The sequence below is a fragment of the Eretmochelys imbricata genome, chromosome 16 (assembly GCF_965152235.1).
Source record: "Eretmochelys imbricata isolate rEreImb1 chromosome 16, rEreImb1.hap1, whole genome shotgun sequence".
In the NCBI taxonomy this organism is placed as follows: Eukaryota; Metazoa; Chordata; order Testudines; family Cheloniidae; genus Eretmochelys; species Eretmochelys imbricata.
In genome coordinates, this window is record NC_135587.1 from 18,377,587 (window position 1) to 18,402,681 (window position 25,095).

Genomic DNA, 25,095 nt, shown 5'->3' on the forward strand with positions numbered 1-25,095 from the left:
TGTTAACCAGGGAACACCATCCCTGAAGGGTCACCAACTGGGCGCTCAAGCTGGATACAACAAAGATGCCATAGTTTTATTTTGATGGTTTCCAAAAATCAAAACATTTTCAAACACAACTAAGATACAAAATACAGCATAAAATGAGAGTTTATACTTATTTCTCTTTCCACATAAAGCAAAACAAAAAAAAAAGTGAACTCAGAACACTTTGCAAAGCCAATTGGTAGATTACATCCTGCCTTTGAGAGAGCATTCCAACTGTTAGAGAAGTCACTGCATCAGTTCTGGGAGATATGTGGTACAGCAGCGCATGTGAGAAACAGCTAGCCCTCTTGCAAAGGACACGTTGGCTAAAAAGTCACAGTTTGGGTAGGGTACTGGTGGGAAGAGAGCAGTGTATTTAAAAACAAGCCCTCTCCTTACTGCTGATGTTGTACTTTACTTGCAAGATCCCTGCTGCAAATGGCTAGTAACATTCCCCTTTCCTAAAGGGGAACATCTATTTTGTGATGCCTGAACTTCCTATGGGGCTGCAGGCAGCCTCTCCAGGAGAGAGGAATTTCCTGTGGGTTTGTTTTAACCCAGCTTGTGCCCAAATAAATGTTAGTCTCTAAGGTGCCACAAGTACTCCTTTTTTTGTATCAGTTAGTGTCTGAAATAGTAAACAGTCCCTCTTCTGAAGTGATCAAGCTCCTTAGCTGGGCAGAATGAGGGGATTAACCCTAAGGAAGCTAATTAAGGGGTAGTTACAAGAGCTGTTTCTACCTATTCACTTATAAATACTTGAATTGCCCACAGCAGCTAGAATGTTTGGAAGAGAATATTGCTGCAGCTAAGGAGCATGTGTGTATTCTAAACAGTTGCCTGTTGTAACTGCAGTGTGAAAGTCAGTCATATCTTTTATGTATCGAACGTCAGGAGGAAGCTGAAAGATCTCATTTCCTGCACAATGAAGACACAGGCACTGCAAGAGCAGCTGAGGCAAAAACCTTTCCTACAAAACCTGCTGGGGGGTGGGGAGGGGGGGAAGGCACAGGATAACTATTAAACTCTCTTGATCTCAAATTAATTTAAGAAATCTCTCCAGTGATAGTGCCCTCTATCACTACAGAGGCCATTCTCCCTTACGAGCAGTGTAAGTGGCTGAACATTCTTGGAGGCTTTTCTATTTATCACCAGCTGCTGAGAATCCTGTTTTCCAGGGTAAAGGCAAGAGTGCACTGTCCAGGTCAATGGGCGTAGCAGCATTCCTTGGGGAGGAAAGCCCAGGAGCTGGCTGCCTGCTGGAGATGATGAGCTGGGCTGCTCTTCAAAGTGGAGATGTAAGCAGCTACAGTGAAGGGAGCCATTGATGCAGGAAACCAGGGCAGTTAGCCTGCTGAGCTGCTAGTTAAGGTCACAGGGTGAGTGTCTCACAGAGTCCAAGTCAATAAGACCAACCAAAAAAACAAACAAACCCATCCCACCAATTTAGGCCACTAGCAGAGGCTAAAATGCCCCTTCCCAGCAGGGATGAATGTGAGGTGAAAGAAGAGATTACGCTGATGGGGCAAAGTCAGGACCTCTGTTTCCCTTCAACCCACTTACACTAAAGGATTATTTCCTCTCTGAGCGAAATGCACAGCAGAGAGTTAAAATGCATAAGGTACCTCCCCTAGCCATTAAGACACTGTCAAGTATGTTCTACTCACTAGAAGTCTTAGCTACTACTGTCAAAAATGAGGCAGATGCCATTTGAGACACAGGACTGAGAATCAGTGCAGTAAGGCATCATACAGCTGATTTTTGCATACTGTTTAATACAGGAACAATGGAGCCTGTTCAGGAAAGCATTCTCTCCCCCAGCCCATGAGTGTCTGTACTGGGATGCTAGAGCACGTGCTTTTCCCTTGAGAGTTCTGTACCTGCTGTTGCACAGTGAAAAAAAAAAAAAAAGAGTTTGCATGTACAAGAGAGACTGGCAGCAATGGATCAAGAAAGCAAAGGGTGCTCTAGGCTGGAAGATCAGACACTGCTCTGAACCCACTGGTGAGGTGATGCGGACCTGCATGCATTATGAAATGCTCAGCATTTGAGCTTTTGCCTTTCAATGCCAGGAACAGGGTCTTTCACAGCTCCACAAATATTGGTTCTACCAGTTACTGCTCACATTGAAAGAACCTGGAGCCACATTTAGATAAATGGTGGTTGGTTGCTGAAAGGAGCTGTCTCTGTGAATCACTGCCTGGCTTGCTCCCCTTTGTTGGTGGGTGGAAAATGCTGAAAAGAAGGATTGATTTTGGCACAGCACCTTTTAAAATGAAATCTGTCTTGAGAGCCTTCCCACTAATCCACCCCCCCATCTTACTGAAATCTTTAAAGCAATATAACACCACTACCCCCTTGTTCCGCCCAGGAACAGAAATGAGACATTCGATGAATAAAACCATCTCTTTCCTCACCTAGAGAAGGATGCAGCTGCTTCTGACATTCTCTTTTTCCCTCCCTCCCTCCGGGTGTGGAAGGGCTTTCCCCTTGCTCAGGCCTGGGTAGAGAATACTGTAATTTTTAAAACCAATGTCTTCTTAGCATAACTCTCCAATTGTACAAACAATGCTCTAACCAGCAGCTGGATTTTATATACACAGAGGCGTTTTAGTTCTGAGGGGAATGTGGTATTCACTTGTTAGAGTTAAAAAGGAAACAGAAAAAATAACCAAACAGCACACTGAATGATACTACTGTGTATCTGCTCACAGTACTTTAAATTTAAAAGCCAATACTGAAGTACTCAATGAAATGTGGATTCCTTGGGTTAGTTCCAATTCTAGGAAGTTAAAAACAAAACAATAAAATAACCCTAGGCAATGTTCCTTGAAGTAGTAGGATATCTCATCTATCATCAGATTACTGGTGCCACTGTAAATTAAATTCTCAAGACATCTGTGCCTTTAACAGGGGAAGGTACAGCAGGAGCAGGTATATGTAAAATGCTGGCAGGTTTTGTTGAATCCATAGAGAATCCGTCCTGGACCTAAGCTGTCGTGTCCTGAGAAGCTACATTGCTCCCATTACCACTCTTTTTTCTTCTCATCCATGGAGACACCACCAGGACCCAGCGCCACCACCAGAAGAAGCCCTCCAATGACAGACATGGTCTGGAAGAAGTCGTACTTGAGGAAGTCATGCATGGGCTTGTAGGCCGGGATGGTCCAGAAGGCGTTAAAGTAGATGTTGATGGCAAACAGCCAGATGACCAGAGTCAAGGCAGCCAGCTTGGTCTTAAAGCCAATCGCCACTAAGATAATCAGGGCTGTGCCCACGATGTTCTGGAGAATCTGCAGGAGCAGAGTGGGGAGGAAAGAGGAGAGTCAGGGTTATACACAGCTATGTTATGGTATCCTATAGAGCACAGGCACTGCATACCCAGCTCGCACAGGTATGAATAGCAGTGTAGACAGCAAGCCACAGCTTAGGGTGGGCAGAGTGTCCTACACACCCCAGGGTATAGACCCTGCACACTCAAGCCATGCCACCCATGTCTGCACTGCTAATTTTAGCAGTGTCATGTTCTGCTGCCTCCCCCTGTCAGAGCCTTTCCTCGCCACAGTGAAAGCATCTGGCAGCTGTAGGAGTCTTTCCCCACTGCCAGAGCCTTTCACTGGGGTGTGTAGCTACACATATAGTGCCTGTAGGTGCAGACGTAGCCTTAAAGAAATATGCATGGAGGAGGCGTAGTCGCTGCAGCGTTGCTCAGGTAAAGGCAATTCAACAGGCTGCTGTAAGAACATAAGAATGGCCCTCCTGGATCAGGCCAAAGGTCCATCGAGCCCAGTATCCTGTCTTCCGACAGTAGCCAGATTCCCCAGTGGGAATGGACAGAAGAGGTAGTCAAACGATCCATCCCCCGTTGCCCATCCCCAGCTTCTGGCAAACAGAGGCTAGGGACACCATCCTTACCCATCCTGGCTGTGATACAGATGGGCTAGGGCAGGTTATCACTAGATTATCTGACATCTCTAAGTTCCTTCAGTAACTAAAGGGCCCTTTCCAGCTACCTCTATTCATGTGAATTGTCCCACTCATTACAATGATCCAGTGGCAGGACTTGCGTGACTGATGGCTGCAAGGGTCAACCCTCAGCTTGTGTGGGACCCTGAGTGTAGATTTTGGGGTACCATTCCCTGGAATTTAGTTTCAAGTTGGCGCTTCCTAAACTAAGATCTTGTTTATGAAGAGGTGAGTAGTTTGGATTGAGGTTTCTTTGCTGTCACTCAGACCTGAAGAAATATTTTTTACCCTACTGCTTAAAGAAAGACTCAATTATTAATTAGTTAAAAGACTGATACTTTATCCTTTATCCTAAAGATCACATGCTTTATAGACATTAACTCATAACACACCCAGGAGGTCAGAACACAGTATCTCTAGTTGACAGGACCCAAATCTGGCATTCTTACATAAGGAGACCCAGTGAAATAGATGAGGACTCGAAGGAGAAGAATTGCTGGATTGGGATCCCACCCAGGCTCTAGCAGAGCAGTGAAGCCCAATGCCTTGACTCCCAGTTCTGTGCCAGATACTTACAGAAAAGAAGCTAACATCAAAATGTAGCAGTGTCATGAACATGAGGACCAGCAGCACACGTCCACCCAGCTGCATGTACTGTTTGGGGGAGCTTTCCCGCATGGTGGGAACCCCGGCAAACATGCTTTTCCCCTCTGACCGTGACTCAGCCAAAAGCAGCAGCAAGCCTCCCCCAAGGGCAAGGTTCCTGGGGAGAGAGAGAGAGAGGGGGGCATAGAGAAGGAAAAAAAAATCTACAGGTCAGTGCAAGAAAAATAAAAGCCACATCATAGAGCTTGTTGGATGTGTCATGAAGATCATTCTACCTGAATGAGTGAGAATGCCAACAACCTTGGATTGGTTTTCATTATGTCCCACAGCAATCTGCCCTCCAAGATTGCATCATGTTCCCCACTGATTCAGTAGTTCTTATGGCTCTGCAGATACAAGAGGATCGTGCATCCAGCGCTTGCAACGCTTATGACCATAGCATGGAGCTATGCAGGCCCCAAGCGTCTATCAAAGACTACATGCATTTGTGGGATTTTTTTTTAAAAAGGTGCAAACAACATGGGACATAGATGACATTATGGGATGAAGACTCCTTGCTCCCAATCACTCCGCGCGACTCATTTCTGCCCTGCCATGCATTGCCAAAACTTCCCCAAAAGACAGTGCACTGGATGGTGGTGGGTTGCACACTGGGATATCTATCCATGGTACACTACACATTGACACAAGCACTCCTGGCAAGCATATGCAGTGTTGACGTAAGGAGTCAAGTATGCGCCTGCACAAGCGATCTATTGATTGCAGCAGCTTTGTGCCGACGTAATTTGCGTTGACCAAAGTTTGTCGGGTAGAGATGGCCTTAAATGTGACCTTTATAAAGACCTCTTCATTCCTGTCCCTGAGTGACATGCACAGAAGCAAGTCTGCAAGGACAGTACAGGGAGGTAAAATGAACTAGGACCTACCTCATCAAGAACTTCAGATCCCATAGAATGCTGTAAGCAATGGTCTGGGAGGGGAAAAGAAAAAAAGAAATACTGAAATATTTAAGCTATTTCCACCTCCTTGAAAAGGGAGAGCTTTTAGAGAGTTTCAGAGTAACAGCCGTGTTAGTCTGTATTCAAAAAGAAAAGGAGTACTTGTGGCACCTTAGAGACTAACCAATTTATTTGAGCATGAGCTTTCGTGAGCTACAGCTCACTTCATTGGATGCGATGAAGTGAGCTGTAGCTCATGAAAGCTCATGCTCAAATAAATTGGTTAGTCTCTAAGGTGCCACAAGTACTCCTTTTCTTTTAGAGAGTGTTCAAAGCCAGTGTGATTAAATGCAGGATGTAAGAATCAATAACATCTTACAAAAAGTTACTTAGTTTAGCAAGTAGTTTGGCATGACGACAATAAGGAGCTTTTATGAGAATCTATTTTGGATGCAGAAGGTCAGGCTCACTTATTAGCCCAGGTGCTTTTTATATCACCCGCATATCTGTGACTCTCAGAGCTTTTTGCAGATAGTTAATTAACCCTCAACAATCCCCTGTGGCAGTCAAGTATCCATCCCATTGTACAGATGGGGAAAAATAGAGAGGCAGGAAGGTTAAACTAAATGCCCAAGATCACACAACTAGTCAGTGGCGAATTTGGGAATAGAACCCAGAAGTTATAACTCCTACTCTTCTGCTTTAGACAAAATGTTAACGAAAACCTTTCCTGTCCAAAATAAGTTTTTTTTTTGTTTTTTCAGCATTCAATGGGGATCCTTCCACTTTGAGATATTCTTGTAGCAATCACTGTGGGGTCAAGATCAAATCAGTTATAGGTCTCTTATGCAGTAGGCTGCTGAAGCTCATGTGAGTTGCAAAGGGGACCTCCTCCTACTATATGGGACAGGATTGATTCGATACTTGTCAGTGCTTGGAAAAAACAGCCGGCTGATCCGATCTGCATCAGCATCCAAGGAGAATACCTTGCCGCTGTGCATGTCAGAGGAAGAACAGCTGTAACCATGTTGCCATAAGAGATCATGGCCAATTGAAGGAGGGCAGTGGGCTCAATGGGCTGAGCAGGGCAATCCTTCCTGCTTCTTTAACTGAGACAGATCAGTCCCATTGGGGTTGGTGGGGAGGGCCTGAAAGATAGGGACTGTACTTTGGAAGACTTGAGGCTTCCTACCTGTAATGCTATAATTCCAAACAAGCCGAAGCAGGCATACTGCACAAAATTCCTACTCAGCACCAGGATACAGCCGCCTGAGGAAGGGAAATAAACAGCGTTACCACATCTCCAGCTCACACAGGAAACAGTTGGTTTTGGTTTGAATTTCAGCAGGTTAAGGATTTCATGTAGCCAAGTCACAGAGAGCCTCTGCTAGGAGATATCTGGTATCAAAACACTGCTGGTTGGGGGGGGGGGGGGGGGGAGGAGGAGGAGAGGTCAGCTTTAAAGTCTGCATTCTCCACAGTGAGACATTGTCGTATGGCTCCTGAAGAGCATCTCTCCATTATTCCACCAGGTGATGGAGCAAGGGATCAAACATAATCTTTGTTTAGTCCCTGGCACATCGTACTAGTTGGCAGGTGCCATGCAAGGGTACATCTACTCTGCAATAAAAGACCTGCAGCACAGCCATAGCTGGCCCAGGTCAGCTGACTCCAGCTTGTGAAGCTCAGAGTGGGGGGTTATAAAATTTCAGCATGGACATTTGGGCTCAGGCTGGGGCTCGCCGTTTCAAACCCTGCAAGGTGGCTGGGTGGGTCTCAGATCCTGGGCTCCAGCCCAAGCCTGAATGTCTATACTGCTACTTTTAGTCCTGCAGCCTGAACCCGAGTCAATTGACCCAGGCTCTATGGTAGTGTAGACATACGCTTAAGGTCACAAGACGTTAGACAAAAAACAGCCAAGTATGTAGATGTTGGATATTGCCTTTCCTGAGGTGGTGGTGGGAGGATGATACCATAGTTCTTTCGAGAATACAGAATATTAAACAAACAAACAGAAGCTTTCCTGTAAATCTTGCATTCAAAAGAAAACTGATCGCATTTCCCAGCAGGCGGATTTCCACGTTGAGAACTTGACTAAAAAAAAAAAAAAAAAAATCTACAGGGGAAAAGATTTAGCAAAATTAAATTTTTGCCTGGACAAAATAAAAAAAAAAACAAAAAACCAACCAACCCTGGACACAGGACTTTGAAAGACTAGGCAATTGGAGTGCGTGAGACAATTTTAAAAAGGGGGACACACAATATAAAACAGGGAGAATTTAGTTCCTTTCCCACCAGTGATACTGTTCACAGTTCACTCAGCATGAACACAGAAGCTAGACTTGAAGTGTCAAGTCTGTTTCCACTTCCTAGTCCTCATGAACTAACACAGTGCTATTGCTTTTGTGAACAGGGCAGGATTGAAATGCTTCCCGTATAAAAACAAGACAAAAAATGTTTTTCCAGTTGACATTAACCTCTATAAGAGCCAATACTGGGCTGAGGCAAGAAAAACATGGCACTGTAATCATCTTGATATATTGGAGCAATTCCTCTTTTTTCTTTAAATACAGGAAGTATTTTATTTACAGAATGCACCTATCAACATCTGGGTACACATACAGAATTAAATAGATAATACTACTGTCAACTAAGGGACTCCTCAGAGAGTTTTCATTGACCAAGAGGTACCATGGGGACTCAAAAGTCAAGGAGCAAAACATGGGGAGGCCAATGAAAAGTCTTTATTCAACCTATGAAGCATCATCAAAATATAAAACGCTTGATGGGTAAAGAAAAATAAACTAGGCTTCCCATGCTAACATGAGCCAGAAACACTAGGGCGATTTGGCATCTGCCCTAATAGGCCATTAAGAGCCACTTACTCAGCTGTCCGAAGAGATTTAGGAACACAAAGATGGAGGCCAGGAAATAGCCACAGTTCCACGTGGCATCAATGTAATCCCTCTGCTCGCTCCACTGGAACCACATGCGGATGCCATCCTCCAGGAAGGTGCTGATCAGGCACAGACGGGCCACGTGGGGAAGGTACTGCTTCGTCACTCGCAGGAACTACATGGGCAGACAGTGCAGGAGGAGTAATGTCCAAGGCAACCAAGAGCCATGCCCCTCTGCAGACTGCAGGTGTATCACTGGCATGTGCACATGGACACACCCACCTCCACCACAAGATCCCGCTGAACGCAGATGTGCTGGGGAATTAGATAAAGCCAAACCCTCTCGATATCATGCTGGTTTAAAACACCTATGCCTTTACATTTCCCCTGTTCTCATGGGCAAAATTTCCACTGACTTCTTCCTCTGCAAATATCAACACATTGTGGCATCAGGCCTAAGATTCTCCTATACAATACTAAAAGGGTTTGACTGTAGATGAAAAACTGGATATCCTGGATAGGATATTAGTTGATTTCAAGGATAAACACATACAGAGACAGAGGTCAGCCCCTAGTCCCATTAAGAATCACAACCCACATAACAAAAACACACTACTCAGGGAGATGAACTAGGCAGTTATATATAACTACAGTTCAATGCAACCTAGTATTTAAAAAAAATAATATCACCAAGAGGCACGAGGAAGTGAGCACACCGCTTCTCTTCTTGGAAAGGAAAGTTGTGTCTGATCCTGTGAACAGAATGCTGAAAATTTACCATTAGATCACTCTGCCATTGTGAGAATTATAGATTATATAGGAGCAACTACTGCTGAGCAGAACCAAAACATACACCCCGAGGAGTCTAGCTTCTTTTACAAATTATACACATGCAAGATATTTGCATATTAAAAAAAAAATATCTGATCACCTCTTCACTCTCCAGTTCTCAGCTAGTATATCGTTTGAGTCTTCATTCGTATTTAAATAACTGTAATAGAGCACCAAGGCATATCCTGAGGGGGATTAATAACTGGTTGTAGATTTAATGCTCTGACACAAATCTCAGGCTAAAGGGCCACAATTTTGGTGTGCAAAGGGAGCCACGTGCGGGCACCTAGAACACACATGACTTAATCAGCAACTGTGTTTGTGCAGGCAGTTGCCATGATTATATGTACCTTTTGAGCAAGCTGGCATACACGTGGGTGTTGGATTCTTGCACTCCATTATTGAAAATTTAGAACCATTGCATTGATCCCAGGTTAATATTAAAAAGTGTCCGGTGTTATTCCTCCGACCCAACCAACCATCCCTTTGGTACAGAAAGGTATTAATAAAAGTTGTTTATTTCTTAACAAACCTGCAAATAGCACATTCCACTTTTTGTATAGAAAGCAGTGATGTAATAGTACCAGCAGACATTTGGTAACAGAAAACGCCTACTGGCTGAAAGTGAGGTGACTGTTTATTTAAGAAACATATTTAGGGCATCAACACCAGGTGCAGAACAGCCAAGTTACATCCCTGACGAAGTGAAGTAATGGTAATTCAAGTGACATCTGTCAGGGGTTGTATGTGAGATAGATATGGTCAATTCTAAATTAAACAGCAGAAGAAGAGAAGCAGAAGGTGCCTATCTCCTGATTTTATTGGCAGTTCCCGCTGAGCAATGTCACAGCCAGATGCATGCAAAAGCCTGACTCCTGATGCAGAAATGCCAGGTTTTGCAGAGACTCCTGGTTTAGCAGTAGGGGAACCATGTGTTATAACCTCCTACAACTCATACACAGTATGTATTAAAAACAATTTATGGGACTTTGATTCAAGTAGTTTTACTCAGTATTAGAATCTAAACTATGTTCGGGGGGGGGACCCCACAATACCAACCAACCCACCCACCTGAAGAGGTGTTCTTCAAAAGGTATCAGGAACGCCACAAAGAGGAAATTCACAATGAAAAAACAGTGTATATGTCTTGTGTTGGTCCCCTTGCACCAGTGTTTCTTGTACCATTAGGGAACAGGAACTTAAAAAAGGTACAGAGTCACACCCAGCACTGATCATGTTCTGTTGATGCAACTCAGTTAACGTCAATGGAGGTACACCAATTTATACTAGCAGAGAATTTAGCTAATCGAGTCAGCAAACTAACTAGTAAAAATGTATGTTGACCAAAAAAAATTAAGTTAGCTTCTCATTGTTTATGACGTTCACTTCTTGCATTTTACTCAGTTTGGACAATGAAACTAGACTAATCAGTTTCACTTTCTGCTTTTAGTTAGTATGATTTTGCAGCTCTGGCAACATTTGGCTTCACAACAGCTGGGCGGCAGGAGATTAAAGGCACTTCTAAAAGCTTATTCCCACCACCATAATTAACCAATTAATAAAGGATGTTCCAAGTTCTGTGCAAGTTAGAAATCTTCCTTGCTGCCTAATTCAAGGTTAGCATGAATAAAAACAGAGCAGAAATGTTAACACAACAGACATGCCCAAATAGTTAATATCAGAAGAGCAAACTACACTAGTCTTGCTCATGTGCATCTAGAGTCTAAAGGGTCAAGATTCAAGTCAGTTAAACATACTTTGAACACAAACCTCAACCACGTACAGATTGAATGTTATACTTTGGGATTTTTGAATATAAATGTTTTTCAAACAGCTAGATGAGTGAATCTGGAGAGATACATTTCTTATGATCTTTGTCATTTAGTGAGATACAAACCAAACAATTAAATACACATTAATACAAGGGAGATGTGACCTAAAATTAACCAATGTGAAGTTAAAAAAAAAAATTGCAAATGAGCTCTTTTCTTCGTCCAGAATAGCAGACTAAGAGAGCTTCAAACTGTATTTGAGTTACCTAAGAAACTCCTACATGCACCCCAAGTGGAGAAACAAAACAAACAGATCATTATTGTACATAACAAAGTTATACCTTTCATCCAAAAGTTCAAGCCCCAAATTTGGCATGCTTTAAATGTTATCCTCTGCCAGTAAGTGTATTGTTTATATATTTTTTTAAATTATAACTGTTGTAATTTTGTTCCCATTTTTTAAAATGGGGCCCCAGACTCAGCCTCTACAAGTTAATAAACCTTATTCTCACAATTAGGCAATCATGTTGACTTTGCTAACAAAAACAAGCAAACAAACCATGTGACTTCCATGGAAGAGGATAAGATTACAGGGAAAGAAGAATTACAGATCAAGCTTCTATGGCCCTTGTGATAATACCGAGACTGATTTAGAAGGGTCCTTTTCTGTAGCAGAGACAGAAACTATCACAAACAACAGATACTCCTGGGGGAATTCTGCACCAAAAAATTAAAGGTTCTGTGAATATTTTAAAATTCTGCATCCAGCTGCGGCTCCCACTGTCAGCCCTGCGCATGGCGAGGCTCTGGCTGCCATGCACGGGAGATCACAGGTTCATCAGGAAAAATTAAAATTCTATGGGGAACGTTAATTCTGTGCAAATTCTGCATTGTACAGTGGCACAGAATTCCAGCAGGATTTCCACAGAGAGACATGGGGTAAAAAGAACTAAATGCTCCAAAAGTACTGGATAGAAAGTATAGAATGCCTACAGAAAAGAACTAGAGGGTTTCTATAGCAAGTCTTACTCCTCAGTTTGGAAATAATCTGAGGTGTTGCTTGTGCAACATGCTAGACATCTGATGAATTTTAATCAGGAGGAAACAGCACTTTCCAACATCAGTCTAACGACGGAGAAGCTTTCAAAGCACCCAGCAACACCCTAATCAGCCACGTTGGACAGGAAAGCATAATAGCTCAACACCTGGGCATCAGGAGGGTTGAAAGCACCTGTTTTAGCATCAGTGCACTGCACTGGAAATCCCCATGCAAAAAGAATACACAACCAGCAAGTCACAAATAGGGGGCAGCCTTGTCTTCTTCCTAGAACAAGAGGAACGGGATCTACATTTGGCTCGTACCATCAACTAGGTAGAGAGCGTACAGAGCATACAGCAAGTGCGTAAGAGACCTGCTAAAAACAGTGGCTGATTTGGAAGAAAAGGCCCAAATGCACAAGGCAAGAGAGGCAGGCTGTGATCCACCTTCCAAGGATCAAGTTTTGATTAGAGATCCTTAACTCAGGTCTGGTCTACACTACAAACCTATATCGGCACAACTGTGTCGCTCAGGGGTGTGAAAAATGTTTGCATTCAAAGTGCCATATCCACCCTGGGCCTAGAATTAGAGTAGTTCTGGGTTTATACTGACCCACAGCTTGCTAAAAAAGATTTCTAGTGAGCAAATGGCACCTGCCCTGCTTGCAGCTCTGAGTCCTGTTAGAATATACCACACTGCGATGTTAAGACAAGCTCTCCCAGGTGACAGACTAACTACATTTAAGACAGAAATGAAGACTCTTCATCCCAAGCGTTTGAACAGATTATGCCAATGCCAAGTGAATTCCTGGAGGGGGTCAGAAACAGACTCTCAAACAGCTGTCTCTTTCCTCGCCACCCAAAGCGTATGCAAACCCAACCTGCCAGAGAAAGCCAAATCAGCTGGCTCTTCCTAGGGTTCAGAGGAAGGGAGAGTGTGTGCACACTGACTTAAAGACCTCAATCCAGCTCCCCCACATGGGAGCATGTAATTCTGGGTTACTGACCTGGCCTCTCTCAGAGCAGGGAGGCCTCTCCCTGGGCATTCTGTACACTTCGGCCTTTACAAGGGAGAAAGGATTCTCCACCTTGACAGCAGCTTTCCCCTGTTCTTCAGCTACATCAGAAGCTGGAGAGAACATAAGAATGGCCATACTGGGTCAGCCTAAAAGTCAATCTGGCCCAGTATCTGGTCTTCCAACAATGGCCAATGCCAGGTGCCCCAGAGGGAATGAACAGAACAGGTCATCATCAAGTGATCCATCCCCTGTCGCTCATTCCCAGCTTCTGGCAAACAGAGGCTAGGGACACCATCCCTGCCCATCCTCGCTAATTGCCATTGATGGACCTCCATGAATTTATCTAGTTCTTTTTTGAACCCTGTTATAGTATTGGCCTTCACAACATCCTCTGGCAAAGAGTTCCCCAGGTTGACTGTGTGTTGTGGGAAGAGCTTTAGAGATGTTTAACTAAGGGTATGTCTGTCTACACTCCTGTGCCATTGCAGCATCCTAGTATAGACTCTTCCTACGTTGACAGAAGGGGGTTTCTGCCAGTGCAGTTAATCCTCCTCTCCGAGAGGTGGTAGCTAGGTCTATGGAAAAATCCTTCCACTGACTGAGCTGCATCTATCATGGGGGATAGGTCAACCTAACTAAATCGCACAGGGCGTGACATTTTTCACAGGCCTGAACAATATAGCTAGGTCAATCTAATTTTTAGGTGTAGTCCAGGCCCAGGAAAAAGTGTCCACGCGTCTGAAAAGCAACAGGCAGGGCCACAAATTATTTAAGGTGGTTCAGAGTGCGGTTTTATGAATAGAGTTAGGAGGAATGAGAGGCAGTTTAAAAAACAGAACAAAAAAAAAAAAAAAAAGGTCTTCCTAAACCTTTCCTTTCCTTGATGGGGGCTGTCTGGAAAGTATCTAGATTGGGGTCGGCAACCTTTCAGAAGTGGTGTGCCGAGTCTTCATTTAGTCACTCTAATTTTAGGTTGTGTGCGCCAGTCATACATTTTAACGTTTTTAGAAGGTCTGTTTCTAGAAGTCTTTAATATATAATGAAACTATTGTTGTATGTGAAGTAAATAAGGTTTTTAAAATGTTTAAGAAGCTTCATTTAAAATTAAATTAAAATGCAGAGGCCCCCGGATGGTTGGCCGGGACCCGGGCAGTGCGACTGCCACTGAAAATCAGCTCCGGCACGCGGGCATACGGTTGCCTACCCCTGATCTAGATGAACAGATACAATTGTAGGGATCAATAGAGAACTTTCAAATGTTAAACAACAAATCGGTCACACTAACAAGCCAATGAGGGAGGAAGTTATACGTTCTACAAGAGGGAGTTTTTAAATTTAGGCCTAAAGCGAGGGGAAGAGCAGAGGTTAAAATGATTTGATAAAGCAGGAGCAGGAAAATGGAAAGGTGGAGAGAAGCCTGCCCTGGCAACTTCTGCAGAGAACAGAAGCAGGTGAGGGAGTGTAATGGGAGGTTGCTGTCTTGAAGATCAGCAGGAACATGACTGTGGAAAGGTTGCAAAATAAGCACAACTGTCAAGGGGCAGCTCTACTTCCCAGAATCAGCTTTGGAACCTGCCATCTTTTGTTGTAATAAGTCACATGGACGAGTCTCATTGTCACCTTCCCTGAAACCAAACAGCCCATGATAGAAAGTGTAAACTGTTCCCTCACTCAGGCTTCCTCCCTTCTTAGCACACACAGGAAAGAATTTTGTTGCCTAGTAAACATGAGTGCTTGTGATCCAATCAGTGGAAGACAAGTAGGATGGACTGAAGGTGGGAGCAATGCTAGGCAACCAATGCTATGCAAGCCATCTTCTGACATCAGTCATGCATACAGCTGTGTTTATGCAACTCACATGTAAGCATTGAGGCCACTGCTCATAGCAAAGGTAGAGAAAATGAGCCAAATTCAGAAATAGAATGCGCAACAAAAAAGTGTAAGACTAACGGAGGAGATGAGAAAGCAATAGTTAACTATGATAGCGCGGGACACGTATCAGAAGTGTCTGGTGATTTTAGGATTCAGAGTACCTATGTACTGAACTCTCTCAGTGATTTAACTAGGTACAGTGGAATTTATCTAGAATGGGCAACTTCTACTGGTGGGATTGAATCAATAGGACCAAACCAGAATGCCAGATCCAGACATCAAACTTCATGGAAGTGCTGATCCACATGTTACAGCTTGGGCCCATCTCTAGTAGTCATGATTTATAAACCTCATTTCAATGCCCTACAGCACCATGCAAACTATAGCTATAGTAAGAATCACTTCAACCACTGTTGCAATGCAGCCACCTCTGGGGTACAGCTGTTTAACAGTTCATAGTAACTGATTAGGACAAAGTTAAAATCTTATCCATCTGAAACGACCCGGGAATTAGAGGTACACAGAATGTAATTACCTGAGCTTCACTGACACAATACACTTAACCTAAGACTAAATTATTCAAGTGAGGGAAGGAGATTATGTTAAACTCATGGCACATCTGTAGTTTAGGGTTTTCTATACACTGAATATCAAATGACCTATTATTCTGTGGGCCTTGCATGGACCACACTGAAGACTGCATCTCACACAAGCACAGCCAAAGCTGGAAAAACTAAACAATATTATTTGAGAGGACAATTGGTTCTTCACTCCCAGCCATGTCATTAACACATATTGCAGAAGGGCTTTGTGTTGGCATTTTCTCCTCTAATGAGGTTATGAGGGCAGTAAACCAAGCCCTGTGGAGGACACAGACAGATTTAAATACTCTTCTTAGTTTAGGAATAAACACACACAAGGATCCAGCATTCCCTGGATCAAGTCCCTTCTCCAAATGGCTTTCCTCAAGGAGGCTACGTAATCCAACCAACAAATAAAGAACTCGAATCTTTGACTCACCTGCTTTACTCCCTTAAGTGATTTGCAGTGTTGTTGTTGAAAGCTTGTCTCTTTCAGCAACAGAAGCTGGCCAGCCAGAAGATATTCTCTCACCCACCTGGTCTCCTTAAGTGATCAAATCATCCTCCTTCCCAACCCCATCCCTTGTTATCACCCCATCATCTTTGGTCTAAGTTGCAAGGTCTGTCTCTATACATACACACCTCTAAAGCACAATGCTCATTTATGGCACTTACGAAGTAATAAGCAAGAATGAAAGCAGCAGCTAGGGAGACTGTAGATATATGATGGGTTTAAGACTGATGCACAGAACTGGGAGCCAGAAGATCTGGATTCTATTCCTGGCTCTGACATAAAACTTCTTATAGAGACAAGGTGGGGGGAGATAATACCTTATGATGGTTGGTTGGGACGTACATACATAGACGTCTCATGTTACCTTGGGCAAACCTAGCTTTGTATTTCACCTAGGTGCTTAAGTGAACTCCCCATCCCCGCATTATATTTTTTAATCAAGACCACTGCACACTGCAAGCAGTTGCTCTTTTATAAGCAGCTCTGATTTCGCCAAGCTTCACCTGGGGCTCTCATCTCCAGAATGCCGGTGGGGACACAGGAACAAGAAGAATGCTCCAAAGTTCATCAGGAAAGAGACTCCTCTGTTTATTCCTGAATTAGTGACCATTAGGATCAAAGTGGTAAAGGCAGCTGCCAAGCAAACAGCACAGAGACACTTGGACTGCAACATACTGTTTACAGACTTGTGTCTCTGATAAAGATACAGGACGCATCCCTGCAACCCTGATGTGGAGCCGCTCTGTTTCCCGTATGGAGAGACGCATGAGCCAGTGGCCCAAGTACAGGACTGGGAGCAAGGAATGCTGAAGATCTCATTTCACGCCTGGCACCAAACTCTACACTCTAGCCTGGGGTGAATCACTTCTTCTCTCTCTGTTTCAACCCGTCTATGAAGTGGAGATAATGACACCTCCCCTCCTCCCAGGAGGAGTCAGTATTTAGAAAGAGGGACTATAGGCCAGGGGTTCTCAGGATAAATTAGTTGGTGGCCTCAGAGTGCAGCCACCAAGTCTTGCTGGTGGCCGCTCTCTCTCTTTTCCCTAAAATACTTTGTTTTCGGAAAAACAAATATATGTGCACCATATACGCGTCCAAATCATTGCAATTTATTTATTGCTAGCTAGTAAGTCTGTTGTGAAAAGTGGTATCAACAAGCATACAAGTATCACTTTTCACAGCAGATTTACTCAGCCCCAGCAAACATGGGACAAATTAAGCCTTGGATGGGGTGTTGGGGAAGGCAGCAAGGGCCAGCGGGGGGAAGGGGGCAGGGTGCATGGCTGGGGAAGGCAGCGGGGAGCCAGAACTCCTCAAACACCGTGCCCCAGATGTCTTCAGAGGGGGGCAGGGCCCAACTCCTGCATGCGGTGCCAGGCACCAACACCAAGGCGGGGCATCCAGGAGCAACAGGGAGGAGGAGGGGCCGCTGCTTAGCCCCTCTCCCAATCACAGCCCAGGACGCTGTGGCCACAAGAAAAGCAACTGGTGGCCGCATGTAGCCACGTTGGCCGCATTTAAGAAACGCTACTATAGGCTCACTCTGTCACTTTAAAAGAGGTCAGAGGAAGGACAAGAGCAGGCCAGAAGCTTTCTGGACATCTTATTCTTTAGAGGGTTTCATCTTTGTTGTTCTGAGCTTTAAGGTTTCCCCATAGCATTCCATTTTCCCTTTTTCACACAAGCCTCCTGAGTGTAATTCACAGCACTCCAGTTGCCAGGTGGGCTCATGGCACATCAAGTCTTCGGCTGCCCATCCTCTCCATGGGAGCAAATGTCACACTTCCAGATTATGGCAGGAGTAGGGTGCTTGGCTTATTACTAAACAGGATCAGTGCACTTATTTGGACATGCCAGGCTGAAATAAGGACCTTCCATGCTCTGTTAGCTTCACTGGAAAATGAAAGGACAAGGTTTAAAACCAAAAAGTTTCTTCACCCCATTGTTTTTATATGAACTATCTCAGAAAGCTAGAGGTCAGAAGGAAGATCTGATCAGCTGCACACTCACAGGCCCTTGGGATGGAAGATTAAAGAAAACTCTGCATTTTTTGCCACAGGAACATGGTTTGGGCATCACACTCACTCCTTCCACCAGCTAGAATCACTTCACTCATTTACAATAGTTGCATAGTCTCCCTGCACTCCTCTCTACATGGAGTAGAGTGCCAAACAACCACCTTCTCAAGTGATATCAGCACAAATGGAAGACTAGCCAGAAGTCTGCTCCCTCAGAGATAGGCAACTCCTCCTGCAAATCTAGGTAGTGAGTGCAAACTCAACGCAAGACCTAGTTACAGCTACTTCAGCTTTGGATAATGCAGACAGTATTTGGAAACACAGTTAAAGGCTCAGTCTTGAACATTTTGTATTCAATTAGAAGCTCTGAGCACTGATCCTTGAGAAGCTTTGCTCCCAGTTATGGAGATTTTTTTCCATTTCATGGCAGATGTGGGCCTAGACCAAGGAAACAATTCCACATTACCTACAGTTAGACTGTAAGCTCTTTGGAGAAGGGACTGCATCTTCTGTTTGTACTAGGCACTATAAATAATTATTACCTATCCCATCAAATCAGAGAAGCTGGTTTTCCCCTAAGCCACCCACACCTGCCAACCAGCAAAGCCCGCTCAACTTAAAGCCCACAGTTAAGAAAAACACCAAACAAAACAGGTGTGTCTTGTATTGCACACCCATGAAGTGGACAAACATTGGTTGTAAGAGAAAGACCATTTCCAGAGCCAAGGTCAATCCTAACCCCAATCTATCTCTCCTTCAGAACACTGTCAGCTTTGTAACACACTTAAGTGTGCCATATTCCCCTCTAGTGGCTGGTCCACATATGGCTTAAAAGCTTATTACTGCTGCTAGTTAGCAGCATTACTCTTTAAGGTCAAGGGGCAGATGCCTGCGCTTTGGGTGCTGAAGGTCACAGGTTCGAGCTTCCCTAATAACCTGCTCATTACACCCCTGGGGAGAAAGCAATAGCATATTAGCTAATCCCAACTATTATAACAAGGAATGGGAAGGAAAAAGGATGTCTAGGGTATTAATCTGATGTACCCACCCCAACCATCTGAAAAATCTTCAGTCTAATCCCAGTTCAAATGTTTTGTTCCAAATGAGCTAAGAACTTCCCTAATACAAAATACCCACCATGCAAAAATATACCCAGTGCTTATTGTTTTGTAAACTCACTCCCACACGCGTATGGGTCTGTGTTTTAGCAGCATAGGTAGTGGTTAGAATAAGCAGGGGGCAACTATTTGGACCTAGAGTTAGCAAATGAATTACTTACTTGCAAAACCTAAGCGTGGTTTTGCAATCTGATGGCTGAGTGTCCACAAACATCAGGAATAGGCTGTAGCTAAGAATAGTCACTTTAAAATAAAATGAGGTCAAAGAGAAATAAAGTTGTGTCAGTGAAAGTTATTCCAGGAAGGGGGCAGACATGGTTTCATGCTGGACAAAAAGGCATTCAGGAGTTCTTACGAAATATTTAAGATCCCAGAAATAGTCACATGGGAATAAACACACAGGTATTAAAACAATAAAACCCTCAGTAGCAGCTAGGACTCCAGAGTCATAACATTTAGCAAAGGGTATGAACACAATACAGCAACTGCCAGGTTTCAGCGTGGTAGCCGTGTTAGTCTGGATCAGCAAAAACAATGAGGAGTCCTTATGATACAGCAACTGTTTATCTTGTCCTCCCACTTCTGATGGGTCAACAAGACAAACTGGGCCTGATTCTGACACCCTTATTCAGGCTGAGTACTACCAAACACCATACGGAGTCCCACTGAAATCAACATAAAGACAGCAGAATCTGGCCCTAAACAAGCCATCTGTCTAGAAAAGACAGCGAATGGCAGGTTTTTCCAGTGCCGGTCAGTTACAGAGATTCAAGGGTGACATATCCATTTTAGATCTTGTAATATGCATCATCCAGCCTTCATCCTGCTTTAGGAGTCAGATCAAGTCCAATTTTTCAGATCTTAGCTCTAGGCAGCCAGATGTTACTACCTCATTTTAAATATACTGGTCACCAAGCCAACAAAGATTTTGCTTTACGACACTGTCACAAAGAGAGTGACTGAACGCTTCATTCATACTATTCTGCTCACTCACAGCAAGATGAGCGATTCTAAGCTTTGACTTATCATAGATATCTGTATTACGCAACAGCACAAGATGGTCCGTCTAGGCTGGCGTCAACATCTACAAGGACAGTTTATAAGGAATGTTTAACAATCCGGGTTGACTTTTATTCTGAACCTAAAGCTCAGACAGAGACCGATGGTTCCTCCTCATCTGTTCCACTTAATGATTCTGGACATGGTCTAAAAGCAGTCTGGGGTTAGGATTTTCCATTATCATTTCACTGCACGTTTGTTTTCGCATATCCCCTATTGCCACATGCCACCTGGACACTTCTTGGAGAGAGATAGGAAGAATGGCTTGGCCTTCCTCACCCCCTTATGGGGCTCTTTACATTTATTAACAGATAGGAAGAAGCCAGGCTGCCAGGAGAGGAGGGTTACAGCACTGATCTGACAGTTTCATTCAAACAAGGCACAAGATGCAGGCTCCAGGGTGGGAGCAAGATCCATTCCTTCATGGGTAACAAAAATGACAAATACCTCTTTAGTTAGTGGGGGGCAGGATTACCATCAACTGTCACACCCTGATGCCTCATGTCCCTTCCAGGATATACATCACTGACTGATTCCCCATTATCCTTGAGGTGGGGGGTAAGGCTCATAGACTGTAAGGCCAGAATGGACCATCATGATCATCTAGTCCGACCTTCTGCATGTTGCAGGCCACAGACCCTCAGCCACCCAAGAGGCCCATAAATTCTGGCTGAGTTAATGAAATCCTCAAATCAGAGAGAGGCAGACCCCAGAGCTCCTCAGGGGTACACACCACTGAGTGATTCCCCTCCTTTATTCAGGGGGCAGGGACAAACACCATGGTCTCTCCGGTGTACAAACCACAGACTGTTTCCCTAACCCCCCAATATTCTAGGGTGTTGGCCTGCCGGCGACACACACCACTGACTGATCCCCCACCCCATTATCCTGGGAGGGGCAGGACCCCCTAGCAGGCTCATTCAGGGATGCGCAAGATTAGCCGATTCCCATTTATTCTGGGTGGGGGGGAAAGTGGGGACACCCCGCCAGAGGTACAGATCACAGGCCGATTCCCCCTTTATTTCGGTGGGAGAACCCCACAGCCCCTGGGAGGGATACACCCTCCATGTGGAGGAGGCCTCCAGCCTAGGGAAGGGATCAGAGGGAGGGACAGACACCCACCTGGTCCGCAAAGTCCTCAGCCGTGCTCATTAGGTCATTCTGGCCCATGGTCTCGGCGGCCGGCCGGGAGGGTGGCTGGGTGGGTGCTGCCGAGGGGGATTCCTGCAGGCTGGGCGTCTGCCTGCTGCCTGGGCGCTCGCAGCCCTGCCTCTCCTGCCAGCGCCTGCACAGGAAGTGCCGCGAAAGCCGCTGCTCCCTCCTGCTTCTGCCACGTCGGCCAGCTCTTAAAGGGACAGCGCCAGGCGCAGGAGGCTCCCCGGCGAGGGAGGGAGTCGGCGGCCTGGGACTGACGGGAGATACCGGCCCGCCTAGCTCCAGCCTGGGCCTGACTCTTAAAGGGCCCTCAGCAGCCCTGTGACCGCGGCCCGGGGAAGGGAGGAGGAGCAGGGTCCCCCTGCAATCAGAGGTGGGCAACGCCGCGGTGGATTTGGGGTTGAGTTTTGGAGAAATCTTGTTTGCCAAACCAAAGCTGGGGTGGGGGGGGGTTTGGATCCAGGGCCCATTGTATGGGAACCCAGGAAACACACGAAGTTCGAAGCCTGAGGGGGTGGATCTGCAAAACTGGTGGAGATTTTCAATATGCAAAATCCGCCCCTGTCCAGTCTGTCTGCATTTTGTTTGATGGTTTGTAGCTATTCCGTACTGCTTCTTGCCCTGCCCAGCGCAGCACCCCCGCCTGCGGTGTCTGAGCACTTCTTCCTTTTATGCGACCCCCCAGCACGGCCGCAACCAGGGCCGGAAGAGCGGGGCAGCCAACCAGCGCACAAAACTGTGAGCGTGGAAAAATGGCCCCCCAAAAAATGGAAGGGGACGCAAATATACTTGCTTGCCTCAGGTGCTAAGATGCCTAATTACAGTGTTCAAGGTGGAGGGAGAGGGGAGGTTTTGTTTGGTTTTGGGAAAAGGTTCTGGTTTTGAGCCCATCTCCTCTTGAAATGGAGGGGTAGTAGTTACAAAGCAGGATGGCAGACTATGAAACACTATGTTGCCAACTCTTGAGATTTTATTGTATGCCTTACAATATTTGGTGTTTTTTCTTAAATCCCCAGCTTCTGGAGGCATGTGATTAGGTGAGAATCACAGCTTTAATTAAAAACAAGAAAACAAGTTTCTATTCTCTCACGATTAGACAAAATCTTGAAAACATGATTTAAGATTACCCTGAAGACTCAAAAACCACAAGGCAATGAGAAAACTACCCAAAGCAGCTGGAGCCCGGTGCTCTTGCCCTTTCCCCAGGTGATTCTTTTCATCTCACTGTTTTGACATCTACCCTGAAGGTAATGTTGTTTAAAAGGGCATTTTGAAGATAATTTCCATCATTTAAACAATCTCTCCCCTCCCATGTTATTTATAAACATTTTTCTGAGGCTTGCTAAACCTTTTTTCCCCTTTACCAAAATATTTTCCTCTATCTTGTAGGTGCCTTAATAGTTGGGGTTTTTTTTTTTTTTTTAATACCACATATTGAATACAAAGTACAAAACAAAGATTTGGAGAGGAAAAAAGTCTCCAGAGCAAACAGGATGAGTCAAGTACACACAACCAATAAGCACAAGCACAGAAACTCATATAATGCTCTGACCGTGTAATAAAGTAAGAGTGCTCTAAAGTAAATTGTCATAATCTGTTTTGGTTATGGAGGGACTGTGGCACAAGTGCACGCTTTAATCGAGTTCAAACTGACGTGAAGGGAGCAGTGCGAATAAGGAGACAGAGCACCCTGCTCCTTGAAAAGTTATAGTCCTTTGATATTCTTTGCAAGAGCTTATTCTGTTCAAATGAAAATTCTCCCTTCAGTAGAATCACAGTCTGTTGCAATGTATGACGGAGACCAGTAAAAGGACCTTGATCCTGCAAAGGCTTATGCACATGCTTGACTATACATATTGTGAGTAGTCCAACTGCAGTAACTTGGACTCCTCGCGGCACACATAAAATGAAGCATGTGCAAAAGCCTGTGTAGCATCAGGGCCTCGGCGGCATAAAAATTCTTCTTTCTTGTCCCTGGATCTATTTTGCATTTGTTAACACTTTTAATGATAGCTGGAATCATAGTCCCAATTGAGAAGGTATCCATTGCATCATGATGCATTTCTTAAAATAGGCAGCTTTACACAATTTATACATTTTGGAGAGGATTAAATGGAATTTTTGGCTGCCCAAGGAATGCTTGACTGAGCGATCCCATAGCTACTCAGCGGGAGTAATTTAAAACATGGGTGCTGGACTTACAGGTGCTGGGGTTGCTGCCCCACCTCCTGGCTTAAAGTGGTTTCCATCATATCCAGGGTTTACAGTTTGGTTCAGTGGGGCTCTCCGCACCCCCCCATACAATTGTTCCAGCATCCCTGATTAAGGGGAAAGCAAGGTACATGACTCCAGAAATCTTCAACCACAAAGCACCCCAGGCAAGTATGAATGAAGGGCCCAATCCTTCAAACACTTATGCACGTGAATAACTTTACTGATGTGAAGCGTGACTAGGAGCAATACTGGCAGGATTGGGGCCTACTTCTAGTCTGCAGCTTTGACATGAACATGGCATCATTGAGTTGCTTTTTGGCTGGAGCTGGGCTGCTCAGGAGCGATGACTGGGCACTGGGCTGCTACGTTTCGTTCCCCTTGAATTTTTTTAAATTAAAAATTATACATCAAAAACAAATCTTAAGTGTGTTACTAATGCTATTATAGCTGCTTAGCCAATACAAGGGGAACAGGAGAGGGGGCGGGGTGTGGGGCAAGGGGTGAAAGAGTGTGGGGGGCCCAGGGTTGGGTCCGGGCAGTGAGAGGCGGGGCATAGGGGGAAGGGGCAGAGGGGTGTGGGGGGCCCAGGGGTGGGTGGTGAGAGGCGGGGGAAGGGGCAGAGCGGTGCGGGGGGCCCAGGGGCGGGTGGTGAGAGGCAGGGCAGGGGGAGAAGGGGCAGAGAGGTGGGGGGCCCAGGGGCGGGCGGTGAGAGGCGGGGCAGGGGGAGAGGTGGGGGGGGGGGCCCAGGGGCGGGCTGTGAGAGGCGGGGCAGGGGGAGGAGGGGCAGAGGGGGGGGGGCCCAGGGGCGGGCTGTGAGAGGCGGGGCAGGGGGAGGAGGGGCAGAGAGGTGGGGGGCTTAGGGGCGGGCGGTGAGAGGCGGGGCAGGGGGAGCAGATGGGTGCGGGGGGGCCCAGGGGCGGGCGGTGAGAGGCGGGGCAGGGGGGGAAGGGGCAGATGGGTGCGGGGGGGCCCAGGGGCAGGCGGTGAGAGGAGGGGCGGGGTGGGGGGGCAGGAAGAGGGGGAGCGAGGAGCAGGGCCCGGGGCCCCAGCTGGAGGCCGCGTGCGGGCTGGCGGAGGGGGAGGCCCCGCTGCACCCGCCCAGGTGGGAGCCGTTTCTGGTCCCCGTCTCCCGGGGCAGCGGGACCGGGCGGCAGCGATCTCGGCCGCGGCCCCAGCCATGGAGAGCTACACGGTGAGGGCCGGCGGCTGCCCCGCCCCTGGGCGCGCTGGGGGCCGGTCTCGGGCCGGAGGGGAGGGTGCCCGTCGCCCGTGGGGCAGGGAGAGCCGGGGGGTGCCCGTCGCCCGTGGGGCAGGGAGAGCCGGGGGGTGCCCGTCGCCCGTGGGGCAGGGAGAGCCGGGGGGGTGCCCGTCGCCCGTGGGGCAGGGAGAGCCGGGGGGTGCCCGTCGCCCGTGGGGCAGGGAGAGCCGGGGGGGGTGCCCGTCGCCCGTGGGGCAGGGAGAGCCGGGGGG

General features: G+C 46.1%; 2 protein-coding genes across 3 annotated transcripts in view; one reads left to right on the top strand and one right to left on the bottom strand.

The window, feature by feature from the left end:
- Positions 1 to 57: 57 nt before the first annotated feature.
- SURF4 (surfeit 4) lies at positions 58 to 21,534 on the bottom strand. Its single transcript, XM_077836261.1, has 6 exons — positions 21,379 to 21,534; positions 8,423 to 8,609; positions 6,730 to 6,806; positions 5,526 to 5,569; positions 4,570 to 4,756; positions 58 to 3,320 (listed from the first exon to the last, which is right to left on the bottom strand). The coding sequence occupies exons 1-6, from the start codon at positions 21,424 to 21,426 to the stop codon at positions 3,054 to 3,056; spliced, it is 810 nt and encodes a 269-aa protein (XP_077692387.1). The 5' UTR covers positions 21,427 to 21,534; the 3' UTR covers positions 58 to 3,053.
- Positions 21,535 to 24,715: 3,181 nt separating this feature from the next.
- STKLD1 (serine/threonine kinase like domain containing 1) overlaps positions 24,716 to 25,095 on the top strand; it is a 31,824-nt gene continuing 31,444 nt past the window's right edge. For both annotated transcript variants that reach the window (XM_077835876.1, XM_077835875.1), the window contains exon 1: positions 24,716 to 24,817. In XM_077835876.1, coding sequence (XP_077692002.1) covers positions 24,803 to 24,817 — 15 coding nt within the window. In that variant the 5' untranslated portion in view covers positions 24,716 to 24,802. The remainder of the gene's footprint in view (positions 24,818 to 25,095) is intronic.